The sequence below is a fragment of the Cimex lectularius genome, unplaced genomic scaffold (genome assembly GCF_000648675.2).
Source record: "Cimex lectularius strain Harlan isolate CLEC.00 unplaced genomic scaffold, Clec_2.1 scaffold207, whole genome shotgun sequence".
Taxonomy (NCBI): Eukaryota; Metazoa; Arthropoda; class Insecta; order Hemiptera; family Cimicidae; genus Cimex; species Cimex lectularius.
The window spans coordinates 265,605-281,447 of record NW_019392835.1 but is presented as its reverse complement, the minus strand read 5'-3'; the positions used below and the strand labels follow the sequence as shown (position 1 = coordinate 281,447).

Below are 15,843 nucleotides of genomic sequence, written 5' to 3'. Positions count from 1 at the left end.
TTCTATATAAAGAAGGCAGCTCAAATATAGAAAAAGTTCTTTTCTTTTTTCTGTTGTTTCGACCAACGTTAAAATATCTTTTGTTTCTGTAATTACGGTTTGCCTGTTGAATTAAATAAAATAAAAATTATAAAAAAATCTTATAAATGGATTTTGTAGTTTTATTTATTCGGTGAAGTGCAGGATTATTCTTTGTTTTGACAAATTTAATTTATTTGAGTAAATTTGTAAAACAGGAATGAAGCGGGGAAAGGCATCGATGTTGGCGAGTCTGTCGTCGTAGGATCGATAGGTCGAGTCGAGTCCTCTCGTTATCAAGCGGCCCTGTTGACGGCTGTCTTTTCGAAAAGCACGACTCGATTGACGTTTGCTCTCGACTCTCGTTATTCGTCGACTCCGTCCTCGGCTCGGCCCACCGTCGTCAGGGCATGTTTACCGAGATCCTCGCCGTTTTCCCACGTTAAAAGGCCGTTTTTCCGACAGCTTTTTCATGCCGGTCGCCCCGGTCGGTGAACGTTACCGCCCCGACGTTATGCCGTCGTACAGACGAGAAGAGTCCCGGTTCGACTGACGAGGACGAGACTTAGACCGGAGGAAGTCGTCGCATAAACATGAATACGAAGGATTTCGATTACAAATTCTGCTGCATGACGTTCGTCGCGAAACAACGCTCGAACGAGCTTTGCGGCAGCAACGGCCTCCCCCTAACTTCAAATTCAATCAAAATACTAGGCAGATCACAATATCTGAAGTCCTTAAATCATCCTTATCTATGCTCTTACATAGACGTCATGAGAGGAAAACACGGTGAGAATAATTTTTTTTTATATATCCGATTAATCGAAAAGGATACAGCAATCAGACAGGAAATCGCCCTTATAAAAATGTTAAACGATTGAAATTAATAAGGTGGGCGTTTATCTACTTGCCACCCACTGACATCACTTAATCCCAATTCAGGACAGTCTATGATAACCAGTTATTTTGGTGGCCTAACCATTTTGGATAGTCTTGTAGGCTTTGCAACACTTGTCAACGGGTGTTGGTGGTCTATCTCAACCTGGCAGACTCACCATTTATGATTCAAACTTATTTTTCTAAGCTAGGAGATGATCAAACTGACCTTTTTTTATATATAATTGTTGATAGACTAGTGCAATTTGTTGGGTGTTCTACTTGATACAGTTCACATCAGTTCTCATCCTCCTTCTGCCCTTGTGGCAAGAACAACCAACTTTCCTTCCTCGTTATCGATCATATCAAGTTAGCCATAAGAAATTATTTTATGGTCAAATCGTTTTCAACAATCTTGTCACCATTGCATCCCTTTGATCGGTCCAGATGGTCACATGGAACCTGTGACACTTACTATTTCGATGTATAGATTTTTAATTCTTCGTAATATAATTGTTGATAGACTAGTGCAATTTGTTGGGTGTTCTACTTGATACACTTCACATCAGTTCTCATCCTCCTTCTGCCCTTGTGGCAAGAATAACCAACTTTCCTTCCTCGTTATCGATCATATCAAGTTAGCCATAAGAAATTATTTTATGGTCAAATCGTTTTCAACAATCTTGTCACCATTGCATCCCTTTGATCGGTCCAGATGGTCACATGGAACCTGTGACACTTACTATTTCGATGTATAGATTTTTAATTCTTCGTAATATAATTGTTGATAGACTAGTGCAATTTGTTGGGTGTTCTACTTGATACAATTCACATCAGTTCTCATCCTCCTTCCGCCCTTGTGGCAAGAATAACCAACTTTCCTTCCTCGTTATCGATCATATCAAGTTAGTCATAAGAAATTATTTTATGGTCAAATCGTTTTCAACAATCTTGTCACCATTGCATCCCTTTTATCAGTCCAGATGGTCACACGGAACCTGTGACACTTACTATTTCAATGTACAGATTTTTAATTCTTCGTAAGATAATTGTGAAATTTGTTGGGTCTGCTTGATACAATTCACATCCTCATTCTGCCTTTACTGCAAGAACAACCAACTTTCCCTCCTCTTTATCGATCGTATCAAGTTAGTCATAAGAAATTATTTTGTGGTCACATATCTTTGTTACGTTTTTTTACCAGATCCCAAAGCATTCCTCCTTGCTATTGCATCCATCAGACCTCAGCTTTTCTGCCCGGAGGAAACTTATCCTGCTAACTGGAGACATGTTCCGCTGTTTCTTGTTTTCTGGAGTTTACAGTGTCCAGTGAGCAGTCCTAACATGCCCTAGTTTTAGTAGTTTAATAGTTCTGCCATTAGGTCCTTTCAATGAATCTGTCCTGGAGTTAAAGGAATACTGAGGACTTAATTTTTAATGCATTGTGTCTTGACCGAACTTTCCTTGGTAAATTTATCATTTCCCTGTGTGACCTGGTGCTCCAGAATGTGTAATTTTGTTGTTTTCTTTAATATCTGATTCTTGATACAATCCCAAACATCTCAGAACTTTACTGCCGATGAGGTGGTATGATTCAGAAGCCTGGTGTAGTTTTTGGTAGTGCTCATGGTTTAGGGTCTGATAGGTTTCCTTATTGAACTTACTTGACCGATTTATCATTCCCTGATACACTTCATGGGTGATTTTATTGTTTTGGATTTCTGGATTGTTGGACTGTACTACCGATGAGGTAGTTGCATTTACTGCCTGGCTGTCTGAGTATATGATTATTCTTTTCTTATAATACCCAGTGTTTTGATCTCGTTGGTGTGTGTGATCTCCAGTGTTCAATAGCTACATTCTGTGCCTGAAAGTCAGTGGCATATTGCTGAAAACTTATATGAATTGCACTCAAAACAGCTTCTGACAAGTTTTGGTCAGCTTCAACTGGGATCCAAATCTCACAGTCTGTTCTATCTGGTATTTTGAGTTGAAATTTCTTATCAAATCTGCATTTTGGGATCATGGCTTCGACAGGCATCCCCAGAATCTTTAATTGCTCCTTTTTGTCCCTGCCTCAGCCTGTAAATTGTAGCTATCCCTGAATGCAGCTACATAGTGGCAGTAAATTCAGGGCATCCATATTTACTAAATAAATCTTTTTATTTAAAATTATTTATGCAAAAATAGGACGGTCCTTTTAATAATTGATTCATATAAATTTTTTTTTTAGAACGTACGATTATAGTAAGCGAGAGAATTGGTATTCCTTTATCAAAGAAACGGTGCAAGAATTGGAAAGAATGTTTATACTTATGTGAAAATATTCTTGAAGCTCTTGCCTACTTACATAAAAAAGGGATAGTTCACAGGCATCTTTGTAAAGAGAATATCTATTTTGCCAATAACTCTTGGAAATTGTTTAATTACGGTCTCTACTACATGACAGGAAATGGAGCCGATGTTCTTTTCCCTATTGGGTTTGTAATTTTATTTCATTATCCTAGTAAAAGTGGTAAAAAAAATTAAACAAATTTCTTTTTCAGTTCCCCGAAATACACAGCACCCGATGTCATCCTTCAAGGGCCTCAACACAGTAGTTCGTATAAGTCTGATATATGGTCTTTGGGCGTGATCCTCGCTGAGGAAATTTTGGGATGCGACCTTTGGCCTAACATCCCGCTTAAAGAATGCCTGAATAAAGTACTTTCGTTTATAGACTGCAATAATGTTTTTATGAAAATTGCTGAAGAATGCGGAAAAATTGATGTGTACAAGGTGTTTTTTTTGTCTTAAATAAACTTAACAGAAATATTTTACTAACATGTTGATTGCATAGCATTATGCACCTTTATGTAAGCTTATATATATTTTTTCTGTCAAATTAACATTTTTTCCATTGAAATTAATTTTTTAAATTGGTTAATTTTAATAATAATTTGGTTCGTATAAAAAAAACGTTAATTTAAAATAAAAAAGTTAATTTGATGAGAAAAAGTGTTAATTTGGCATTAACCCTTTTTAATTTCTAATTAATTCTATGTTCATAGTAAATGAACCCTTTTAAATTTCAAATTACCCTCTTTTTACCTTCAAATTAATGTCTTTTCATTTGAAAAATTAATGTGGTTCCCTTTGAAAAAATTTAATTTGAAAAAATGATTAACCTTTACAGTGTTAATGAGATAACTCTTTGTTCACCAAATTAGTTTTTTAAATTATATTATTTTACTTTTTATTTTAAATTAACACTAATTTGGTTATTTGCAAAATTAATTCGGTTCCAGTGAAAAAATGATTAATTTGAAATTTAAAACGGTTCATTTGATGGAAAAAGTTTTAATTTGAAATTAACATTTTTTAATTTCTAACTAATTAATTTTTTCACATCAAATAAATTGTTTTTTACTACAAATTAACCCTTTTCAATATCAATTTAGTCCTCAAATTAACCAAATGGTATCAAATGTAAGAAATTAAAGTAAAATTCCTGCATTTGGGAAAGAAAAAAAATGAAATAATAAAATAATTGGGTTAAGACCTTGAAATATGTATTATTCAATTTAAAAACATTAACATTTCTTAAAACAGTATCATTATTAATTGTATATATTTACAGAAGCTTCCATCAGAAATCTTAACTCTTATACAACCGATGCTTTCTACTAATTCCGGTTTCCGACCAAATGCTCAAGATTTGCTGAAGAACGATATATTTAAAATTTTTGGCTGTGAACAAAAAGATTTGAAGTAAATCAATTCAAGGTGTTTTCTAACGTTTCAACATATGGCTAAATTTGTATTTATTTGTAGTTCTAGACAGAATCTTGCATTTTCTGGTTATATTAACCTTAACAAAGAAGCGATGGTGGAGTTGTATCATTATTGGCAATTAGCTGGTGGTGATGTGTACAATGAACTTAAAAAGAACGGATTAATAAGGAATAAAGCACCCGTACTTTCTATACCTAAGTATGCTGCTTGTTTATTCAAAATAATAGATATATTATACTTAATTAAATAAATTTCAGCTTACTGTTACTAGAAGGGACTGCATTCGGTCAGATGAAAGATCAAGCGAACTTTTTAGACCAGTCTGTGATTGAATTAAGCACCAAACACCTACTCGACAGGTTTAGAAAGTTACCAAAGTGCATTATGAATCCAGTAGAGAATCAAGGGTATTTTTTTTTTTTTTTTTAAATTAACATGCTGTACTGTGTTTAAAAACTAACCAAAAAGTTTTTATAGATCTGTTAAAAAAGAGTTTAGTGAGGTGATGTCTTTACCGTTGATCATACGAGAAAGAGACACAAAATATCAATTCGTCAGGCTTCAACTTTTCCGTCAGCTTCTCAAGGTCTGACTTAAGGTTTAACATAATTGCGTAAATTGTTTAAAAAATTATTTGTATGTGTAGAATTGTCCAGAACAGAGAGACATGGTTATTAAGGAAGCGAGACAAGACATACCTCCTCTAGTCCGCGCTGAAGTCTGGGGACAATTGTTGGCCGTAGAAAAAGACTACGAATACCACTACGCGAGTATAGATAAAGAAACCCCTGTACCTACAGATCGACAGGTCTGTCGAATCCACCCTTTACAAAAAACAAAAAAAAATTTAAAAAAACTCATACACTCCTTTTCAGATCGAAGTAGATATTCCAAGATGCCACCAATACAATGAATTATTATCATCAAGCGTGGGCCACCAAAAGTTCAAAAGAATTCTAAAAGCTTGGGTCAAAAGTCATCCTCATTATGTCTACTGGCAAGGTCTTGATTCTCTCTGCGCACCATTTCTTTATTTGAATTTCCAAAACGAAGGTATTACTTAAATTTTTTCATTATTCTACTCAGCTATAATTTTTTAAATATATTTTTTTTAGCTCATGCGTATGCGTCATTAAGGAAGTTTATTAATAAATACCTTCATAACTTCTTTCTAAAAGATAATTCAGCAGTTATCAGAGAGTATTTGGCAAAGCTAAAGCACCTACTTGCATTCCAGGACCCAGCTCTTGCCAGTCACCTTCATACTATTGGATTTAATCCAGAGCTTTTTGCCATCCCTTGGTTCCTGACTATGTTTTCTCGTAAGTGATATGACATTAGCACTTTTTGCACTTTATTTATTTTTTGTTTTTGTTTTAGATGTTTTCCCTATTCATAAAATATTGCATTTGTGGGACTCTCTTTTATTAGGCGATGCTTCTTATCCTCTTTATATAGGTTTATCTATATTGCAGCAACTTAGAACTGTGTTATTAGAGTCTGGATTTAATGAGTGTATATTACTTTTTTCTGATCTACCAGGTATTTTTAAAAGAAGTATTTTGTTTTAAAAAAAAATTGACTTTTTTTGTTTCAGAAATTGATATAGAACGCTGTGTGAAAGACTCAATATTTTTTTACTGCGGGACACCGGGAAGTGTTACGTTTAGGCAGCATGATTTACAAAACTGCTCTCTCAATAATTCAAGTGGAATGGTAACTTTTTTAAAAAAATCCAGTGTTATTCTTTTACTATGCTCCATTTTTTTTTCCCAGGATGGCATACCAATTTCACTGAAAGATCTTCAAAATGAATTCAGCCCGAGGATAAGTGCTAAGGAGTTGAATAAATTAATTTTGAAACCAGCTTTACGATCGAAAATATTAATAGTTGATATCAGAGATCATACGTTGTATCCTTTATAATAATAATAATGTTTGATAGAGGGACAGAGGTTGGTTCTTTGGCTTGAGGAGTGACGCAGGTGTATGGCCTGTCAGTGAAGCTCCAGATTAGAGGACTCAGCCTCTTTACGACCAGTATTGCTCTAATTTGCATCTCATGTGGGATACAAAGAAAACACAGGGAAAGGAATTGTAGCAAAGACAGTCAATGACCTAGTACTCCTTAAAAGAAGGTTCGAATTGACAGACTGAACTAAAGAACTAGGAAAGTACAATAAGCCAGAAGGCTGCTGTGCTTGGGGAACATAAACCTTCATTGTGCATTTCTGGCCTCTCACTGGATAAAGATAAGTGTTGATTTTGAAGCACTTCCAGGCATAGTTAAAATTCCAGGGTGATGGCAGGAAAAACAGTTGCAATGGCAGTTCCCAGTAGTATTGACCAACGAAGCTATAGATCTGGGGGATATGGATGCTCCTGGAAATTAAGCTCTGGCTCCATTGGGTGTCTCAGATGAGGGATCAGAACATTTATTTACAATAAAAGGCTCATCCTTCTTGAGGCAATCAAAGAAAAACCTTCCTAGTTTCAAATGCCTGATATTTCTATTTGAGACAACTATAAATATTATTTTATTTTATTTTATTTGTAATTTTTTGTGGGGGAGTATTTTATATGAACCCTCATGGTGCCAGTGTTTTTCAGAAAAAGCCCATTTGTAAGTATGTCGTGTAATGTAATGCAGGGCCACTGGATTTGAACCTGGGTCCTTTACCTTGCAGTGATGTGCTCCCTGTCAACATTTAAACCATTGCGACCACCGATGCCCCTAAAAATCTAGAACCTTTATAATCCTGTTGATTTAAAAAAAATATTTAAGTTACTAATAAAAAAAATTAAATGCTAACAGCACCAAAGTGATTTCCTTAAATTTTTGATCAGATATAAAAGGCGGAGTGTTGTCGGAAGTATAAACATACCGTTTTCCTTGTTGGACATAGGCAATAAAAACGGAAAGAAAACCGATTTCAATATTAACTCGAAATCAGAATTAAATCTGCTCCAGTCTCACAAAGGAAAAATCATAGTCGTCATGGGTGATGACAATATGGCCATAGCGTCAGAGGTATTTTTTTTTAAATAAAAATTTAAATTAATTTATTAAAAAATAAATACCACAGTTGTATTTATTGTAACGGGTTGTAAAATCAGTAGCATTTATTAACTCAAAGGGAAAACCGCAGCTCAGGTAGGAGAATTTCTCATGTGTATAATTGAAGGTGCTTTATTAGAAAGGCATTTGGAAGATGCAAAGCACTCTGGTCGCTGACCAACTGCAAGATTTTCTCACAAAGAAACCACAAGTTAATGCCACGAGACATCACAGACACTTGACTTATTTCTTACAAGTGTTTCAATGCATCTAAGAAGCTGGTTTGTCTGATTTATAGATTTCTTATGTGATCCCCTCCTAAAATGCAATGCAGATGACCCATTTTTAAAAAGATCGATGGAGGTAGAAAATCCTTACAGTTAACATCTCCAAAAGCTACATTTCATCTTAAGAAGGTAGTGCGTTTGGCGGGATTAAAAGAGAGCACTTTATTACCATCTCTTTCTGACAAACCATATCTTCAATTCTAGTATAAACTCCACATAATTGAAGCTATTAAAGTCAGCAGAAACAACGGAGCAAAGCCTCGTGAGCAAATACGCCCAAGTTTTGATGAAACCTGATGCCCTTTCTCGACAGTGATCCTGTCTGTGTGGACGTCTAAATTATCCATATTTCAGTACATTCCCTTTAACTTCATCAACAGAAAATAAAACAGTAGTTTCCTGATCATTTTTCATTAATTCATTCATTTTTCTTTATCAATATTTTATCCTTCAGTTGTCTCGTGGACCAAAGTCCCGATGGCTCAAGTGGAGATGTGCTGAAGTATTTATCCGAAGGTTGTGGGTTCGAGTCCTGCTCATGACACTAATTGTTATCTCGGCCTTCTCTACACTGAATTAAAAACTAGTCAAGCAATAATACTCTAGCAAAATACCACTCATTTATGTTTCCATCAACCCTAACTAACCTGTTCTTAACTCAACCTATTTCTAGTTCTAACGACCTAATCTGTTCCTAACCCACTTCTAACCTTACTATATCCTAACATGTTCCTAATCCTAAATAACCTAACCTGTTGCTATCCCTACTTAACCCTAACCTAGCATGTTTTAACTCTTCTTAAACTTAACCTAACCTGTTCCTGTTCTTAACCTGTTCTTATCTCCACCTAGCCTTTTCTTAATGCTTTATGTTCCTAACCCTAACTAATCTAACCTGTTCCTAAACCTACCTAACCTAACTTATTTCTATCCCTACTTAACCCTAACCTAACATATTCCTATCTATTCATAAACCTAACCTATTCGCAATCCTAATCTAACCTAACCTGTTCTTAACACTATTTAGTAAACCTGGGATGTTAAGCCGTGTATGACAGGAATTACTTTACTTTATCAGTTCACCAGGATAATACTTGTCCCATGGGCCTTTGCAGATGTGCCAGAAATTATCAGAACTTGGCTGGGATGTGCTACCTTACCCAGCGTATCCACCTGTCATCGCCTCTTTCAGATTTTCACTTACTCGGGCTCAACAGAATGCTACTAATGTGAATTTTTTTAAATTTAATGATGAAAACTGCATTGCTAGGAAATACGAGAAGTTCTGGGTGGGCTGGAATGCTATTGACTTATTTTATGACCTGATATTTTTAAATATATCCATAGTAGCAAGCTTATATTTTAAAAATTAAATAAATACTTCAGCTTGTAAATATTGAATTATGTAAAACTAAAAATGAATTTGTTTCTGTTGTTCTTTAGTTTTGCCAGTACCTTGTGACATTGGGATTTGGGAAAGTGTGCAGTCTGAATGGAGGGATAAATTCATTGGAATGCAGCGACATCCTCCGGTGCTGAAAGCGAGTCTCATTGTACATACAATTAAAACGGTTTCTTTTACATAAAAAAATATGAAAATTAACAAATTGCTAGAAGCGTTTTTGCAGCCTGGAAAATTACGATTAACTGTTCAAATCTGCCCCAAAGAAATTCGATCTATTCGAAGATCTATTCTTTTTTGAATATTATTTTTATTATTATTATAAACAAATTTAAAGGATTTCATGATTCAAAGGCATAGAAATATTTTTGCGATAAAAATGATAGTTTCATCCTGGGCCCAGTTCTGCGTTTTTAAACATGGTCCAAATGTTAGAATGATACAAACGACAGCTCAATTAAAAGAATCGGTGCCTTATTAGTAATTTACAAGCAGTTATTACTGTCGTCATTACTGATTATAAGATAGATAAAAATGCTATTTACTTGAGACGAAATATTAAGGATTACATTTAAACCATTAGAGTAAAATAGTACTATATAGACTGATAATAAAATTTGTGTATAGTAGTGTTGAAGTGCTTTGATTTTTACATTATAAAAATTTTAACAAAAATGCTGAAATGTGTTGATAATGTTCATCCCATGAGTTTACATTAAAAAAAATTAGGATTTTTTTTCAACATTGGATCTGATAATTATGAATAAACTTCGTTAATTAAATTATGTCTACTATCACCAAGTGGTTGTTTCCCAATACTTAGACAGATTTTCAATCTGCCTATGGCCAATATTTTTTCTTCTTGTTATAAAAGAATTTTTTTTATTCGTGAAGAGTATCTGACAGTCTTATCAGCATGGAATTTTTTGTCATGCGATTTTAAATTATATAGGTAAAAAGAATGCTTTATTATTACTTTTCCAAAGTTGCTGATATTTTTTCCACCCTGTACACCGTGTTAACCAGGTGTCGGTCAGTCAATATGTAGAATTGTGATATTATTTTAAAAGGGGTAAAATTGTTAATGTAATAATATTTATAAGTTTTGTAAATTGTGTTAACCAGCTGTTGCTGTTGATAATGTTTCATTTTTTTTTTTGTATATAATATATTTTTGTTATTATTTTTTTTTTTTTGAAGTGTATAAAGTAAATCGTTAGTATATTATCTTCTTGTATGATCCATGATATTTTATTATTCCATTTTAAGTTTTTCTTTTTGTAAGTGCTCAGAGTATAAATTTATTTATTAATAAAAATTGAATGTATGCAAAATATTGTGATATTAATAATAATAATAATAATAATAATCAAATAATCTTTTTTTTTCTAAACCTTGAAAGAAAAAAAATTAAATTGCCAACTTTTCTAAATGTTTTATTGAATTTACTTCACGTTTTTCAGTTTATTATTTAAATGTAAATATCCAGTTGGTTAATAATTACCTACTATTTTACTTTATTTAATTACTTTTTTATTATTACTTATTTAATATTATATATTTCTTCCAGTAATAAGATCCTGGAGTCTATTTAGCTTGTACATTTTTAATTTATTACACTATTTCTTTATGTGTAATCAGATTTTTATTTACTTGTACTCTGCTACTAATGGCTTAATTTAGTTAGAAAATATAGCAAGTAAAGCATTGGATGTAGAATGGCACACTCCTGCATGTATTTTCTCTGTTCTTAACATTTAATTTATTGGTTGATTGTTAGCTACCATCTTCGTTTGCCTACCATCGGTGATATTTTCTGAGTCATAGTTGTTTTGCATTTTGCCATCATCAGTGTTTGGGTGAATTCTGTCAGCCAGATGGGCGTTGCACGCTCTTTGCCGGATGTCCATCAACATGTGACCAGGAAGCTGTCTAATGGAACAACTCCCAGATTCTATCTGACTAAACAAATTTTCCTTTACCTTTCCTCCTCAACTCTGGTTGGGAAACTGAAATAAAATTTGGAAAGATGACAGTCAACTCAAGGACTCATTCGGCGGCTCACAGCCGAAAGCAGTGACCGAGACATGATGTCGGCTGTCTAGGACTGAGATGAGTCGAATAGTGTCAACCGTCGAGTGTCTCGGAAACAATGGGCAGGAAGACGGACCTGGCCAGGAACACTCAACTGACCAGAGATTGGAAGTCAGTGAGAGTACTCAGTCAACAGCAGCCATGCTCAACTCAGACAGTCAGTTGAGGACTCAGCCAACATGGGGACCAGCCATTGTGATAAGTCGAATAGAGTCAATTGTTGAGGATCTAGGAAGCCACAGAAAGAAGATGCTGGATGATGTGGAAGCTGGTATTGGGCAAGCTTAATATATAAAAATATTCAAATAAAAATATTTGAATTAATTTCAATAATTTCATCTGAATTTCACTGAAATTTTGAATTTAATTGTAATTTAGATCTTTTCTTTTTTTTTTCTTAGTAGCCTGGGCAAAAAAATTAAATTGGCAACTTTTCTATTTTTTTTTTTTTTTAAGTTTACATACAATTTTTTTTATATTTTTACAGTTTAACAAATTTGAAAATTTCGCTAGCCTGGGATTACGATGAGTAAAGTCCCATGGGATTCGACCATTAATTATATTTAATAAATAATAAGTCGTATTCATATAAAATGTCTTATTTTTATTTTTTTACTATTATTACAGGTAATTAAGCACTCGTAAGAGCAATTTATAATCAAAATCATTTACACAAATAAGAAACATAATAATATTATACATATGCTTGCAAAATTTTGGTTTCTTTGTTAAAAAAACAAAATTGCCTATCAGAAAAACCCACATAAATGTACTAATTTATTTGTATTACTGGCCTTATGGCACTTTTTTTAAAATAAATAAATTGTTTTTTATTTATTTCCATATTACCTAAGGTATATCACAAAAAGAGCAAATACTTGTACTGTTAATAAATAGATTTTTTTATTTTTATGGAAAGGCATTTAGAAGACTAAAATTTTAAATAACTTTCTAATTTTCAATTTCCTTGCTAATTAATTGTACCTTTAGTCTGTAGGTTAACAAAAAAACTGACATTTAATTGCATTTGCCTTATGGCACTTCATAATATATGTATAAAAAATAATAATAAATAAACCACCTTTATCTGATTAACGAATGTATCACAAAAGGGCAAATTGTACTGTCAATAAATATTCCTATTTTTTTTTTTTTAACTTTATAATTTATAAAAAGGCATTCGAAGGCTTTGCAATTTGTTTAATCGCTTGGCTAATTTTAGAATTATGTAGCTACGTATCGCAGTCCAGTTGGAAATGTTTCAGCAGTTTTTGTCCTACGAGTAAAAATTCTCCCTCTGCTGGTAAAGGGGCAACATGCTGGTTGGCGAAAGGTCATCATAGTCTGACTCTTCCTCTATTGGATTGGGTTCCAATGGTAAAGAAGCAAGAGCCCGTACTGAAAAAATCAAATATTAAAAAAAGGGCCAATTTTAATTCAAACACCCCGATAAATAATTTTTTAAAATTATTTATTTACATTTTATAGTTTCAATAGCTATTAGTAACTGTCAAACAAAATAAATAAATATATATGAATTAAAATATTTAATAAATTGACTACATTCAGACAGCATAAATTACAATATAAAAATAAATTTAAAAAAAATGTAAAATAAAGCGGATGAAACAAACCTTCATAAAGGACAAGTCATTCGGCACAAACTAAGGGGTTAATCTGGTGGTATTGTGGCATTGACACCTACAAATTAAAAAAAGAAAAACAAGACTAAAAAAAACATGCAAAAATAATAGAACAAAACAAGCGTGCTTCTAGTACTCAGTGTTCTACAGTCCTGCAACTGTAATGACAACATAATTATTAAATGTAAATAAAAAAAAACGTTATGAACGATAGCAAATAATATATAAATGAGTTAAATAAATGTAATTTGTACAGGGTATCAAATTACCAGTGTCACTCCCCTCCACCATTTTCTCAACATTTTACACTTATATTTCTTTTACAAATAGCTTTTCTGTCAATTTATCCCTTTTTAATTTGAAATTAACATTTTTTCAAACCATATTAACTTTTTTAATTTAAAAATGACCATTGTTTACTCTAAATTAACCACTTTTGATTTCAAATGAATGTTCTGTTTTAAACTTCAAATTAACCTTTTTGTATTTCAAATCAATCCCTTTTTTTAACTTTAAATATATGGGTTTTTAATTTTAAATTAAGCTTTTTTACATTTCAATTAACATATTTTAATTTGAAATTAAACATTTTTGAACCTTATATTAACCTTTCTTTAACATCAAAACAACCTTTTTGTCGTTTCATCAAATTAACCTTTTTTTAGTTTCACTAAACTTGTTCTAAATTTAAAATTAACCTTTTAAATTTTTACAATGTTCTGTCATTGGAGAGGTCACTCTTGTTCTGTCCTTATTATTGGGGAAAAAAAACTCATGGGTTAGCCTTTTGTCTTTTTATCCCATCCTACGGAATCCCAATGTTACTGAATGATTGAGTTATGTGATAGTTAATTTCTTTTATTTGTATGATATCCAATGTTTGGATCAATTTAATTAAAATGTTTTTGTCATTTTCTGTTAAATCAAATGGAATTTGTTTTTAGGTTTTTGAGAAAACCATGTACACAAAATTTGATACCCTGCATTATAATAATAATAATTTTAAAAAAATTACTTGGAAACAGCACAGTTTTTTTAATTACACAAAACAAAGCGTAAAAATTAAGTTTCTTGACATTATTTACAAAAAAAAAAAAAAAAAAATGGCTGTAATAATTGGCCATTCTCATAAATGAACATCGCAATCGTGCAAAAATTGTGCCTTCAAGCGCAAGAATTTTACCTGCAACTATTTTACTTTTTTCCATTACTTCTTGAGCTAATATTTGACTTAATTGCAATAAATGTTCTCTGTTTCTCTTTTCCTCTTCAACTTTATGCTTCAGAGTAGACGTCTTTTCTTTGACCTCGGCATCTGCAATCGTATCGATGAATTTTATTAAAAATTTACTGCTTATGTAATAAAAATATCAACTGGTTTTTCTTACCTTTCGGAGATACAGTTGCCGTTTCGCACAGCATTTTCCTTATTGCGTCTGCTTTTTTCGACCTCTTCTGTATTTCTTCTTTTGTCAATTGAGGCTGTGTTTCTGGTATGTAACGTTCGGGTATAACTATTTTACCAGGTGCTCCTAAAATATTGTCTATTGTCTCCTTGGTAAAATTCGGGTCTGTCCTGTTCAAAGTCGACCTTACAACATCGGGCGTCGTCAATCTTGGTCTTAGAACGCGTTCCATATCCAAATCATCCCTTGACCCTCTCTGTATAAATAAAAAAAAACAAGTGTTAAATAGAAAATAAATAAATCAATAATAAATAATCTGTTCCTACCCCTACCTAAACCTAACCTAACCTTACTTAACCCTAACCTTTTTCTAACTTTACATGCTCCTAACCCTACCTAACTCTCACCTAACCTGTTCCTAACCCTAATTTAACCTGTTCCTACCCCTACCCTGCCTAAACCTAACCTAGCCTTACTTAACCCTAACCTTTTTCTAATTTTACATGCTCCTAACCCTACCTAACTCTCACCTAACCTGTTCCTAACCCTAATTTAACCTGTTCCTACCCCTACCCTGCCTAAACCTAACCTAACCTTACTTAACCCTAACCTTTTTCTAACTTTACATGCTCCTATCCCTTCCTAACTCTCACCTAACCTGTTCCTAACCCTACCCTGCCTAAACCTAACCTAACCTTACTTAACCCTAACCTTTTTCTAACTTTACATGCTCCTAACCCTACCTAACTCTCACCTATCCTGTTCCTAACCCTAATTTAACCTGTTCCTACCCCTACCCTGCCTAAACCTAACCTGTTCCTGATCCTAACTAATTTTAACCTAACCTGTCCCTAACCCTTCTCAATGTTTCCAGGGGTGGGGATACTTCCCCAGTTTTGAAGGAAAAGTACATTAACAAGGGGGTTAGGACTGGAACCACACTGGCTGAGTGGTTAAGGTGTCCAACTAATATTTGCCATGCTAGCGGTCTGGTTTCGAATCCCATCAGATACAAACAAAAAAAAATAATCTGAACAAGTGGAAAGGTAAAATATCTAGGCATTGTTTTTGCAGGAGAGGTTAAGTCCCACAAACCACACAATAAAAAGAGAAATGACAAGATCTCTTCTAACCTATCAGATAACCAAGAAAAGTCCGTATGAGTTCAAAGGGCAATCATCATAGTTTAAGAATATTTTATTTTGGGCCATAATTTCCAACTGCATCTTCTCCCAACGACCCAGTTATGCCATTCTTATAGTTATTTGGGTCCTGAGACTTGAAA

General features: G+C 33.3%; 2 protein-coding genes across 5 annotated transcripts in view; one reads left to right on the top strand and one right to left on the bottom strand.

Moving 5' to 3' along the window:
• Positions 1 to 307: 307 nt before the first annotated feature.
• LOC106667215 (TBC domain-containing protein kinase-like protein) lies at positions 308 to 10,301 on the top strand. Its single transcript, XM_014395036.2, has 15 exons — positions 308 to 807; positions 3,128 to 3,374; positions 3,441 to 3,672; positions 4,514 to 4,644; positions 4,708 to 4,866; positions 4,926 to 5,075; positions 5,146 to 5,254; positions 5,315 to 5,476; positions 5,544 to 5,721; positions 5,784 to 5,990; positions 6,049 to 6,210; positions 6,266 to 6,384; positions 6,445 to 6,581; positions 7,516 to 7,699; positions 9,457 to 10,301. Exons 1-15 carry the CDS (start codon positions 612 to 614, stop codon positions 9,550 to 9,552), a joined length of 2,469 nt encoding a protein of 822 aa, XP_014250522.1. The 5' UTR covers positions 308 to 611; the 3' UTR covers positions 9,553 to 10,301.
• A 1,791-nt stretch (positions 10,302 to 12,092) lies between these two features.
• Positions 12,093 to 15,843, bottom strand: part of LOC106667180 — a 77,708-nt gene continuing 73,957 nt past the window's right edge. For 3 of the 4 annotated variants that reach the window (XM_014394940.2, XM_014394941.2, XM_014394943.2), the window contains 3 exons: positions 14,541 to 14,814; positions 14,336 to 14,467; positions 12,093 to 12,907 (listed from right to left, as the gene is read on the bottom strand). In XM_014394940.2, the coding sequence (XP_014250426.1) occupies positions 12,786 to 12,907; positions 14,336 to 14,467; positions 14,541 to 14,814 (528 nt within the window). In that variant the 3' untranslated portion in view covers positions 12,093 to 12,785. Of the gene's footprint in view, positions 12,908 to 13,143; positions 13,211 to 14,335; positions 14,468 to 14,540; positions 14,815 to 15,843 lie in introns of all 4 variants that reach the window. The other variant, XM_014394942.2, reaches the window with a different exon arrangement.

What these genes read in the sequence shown, in the direction of transcription:
- LOC106667215 (XM_014395036.2), top strand. Translation starts at nt 612, where the DNA reads ATGAATACGAAGGATTTCGATTACAAATTCTGCTGCATGACGTTCGTC. An exon ending in TTTTCCGTCAGCTTCTCAAG is followed by an intron (nt 5,255 to 5,314) that starts GTCTGACTTAAG and finishes TTGTATGTGTAG; the next exon opens with AATTGTCCAGAACAGAGAGA. An exon ending in ATATGGCCATAGCGTCAGAG is followed by an intron (nt 7,700 to 9,456) that starts GTATTTTTTTTT and finishes GTTGTTCTTTAG; the next exon opens with TTTTGCCAGTACCTTGTGAC.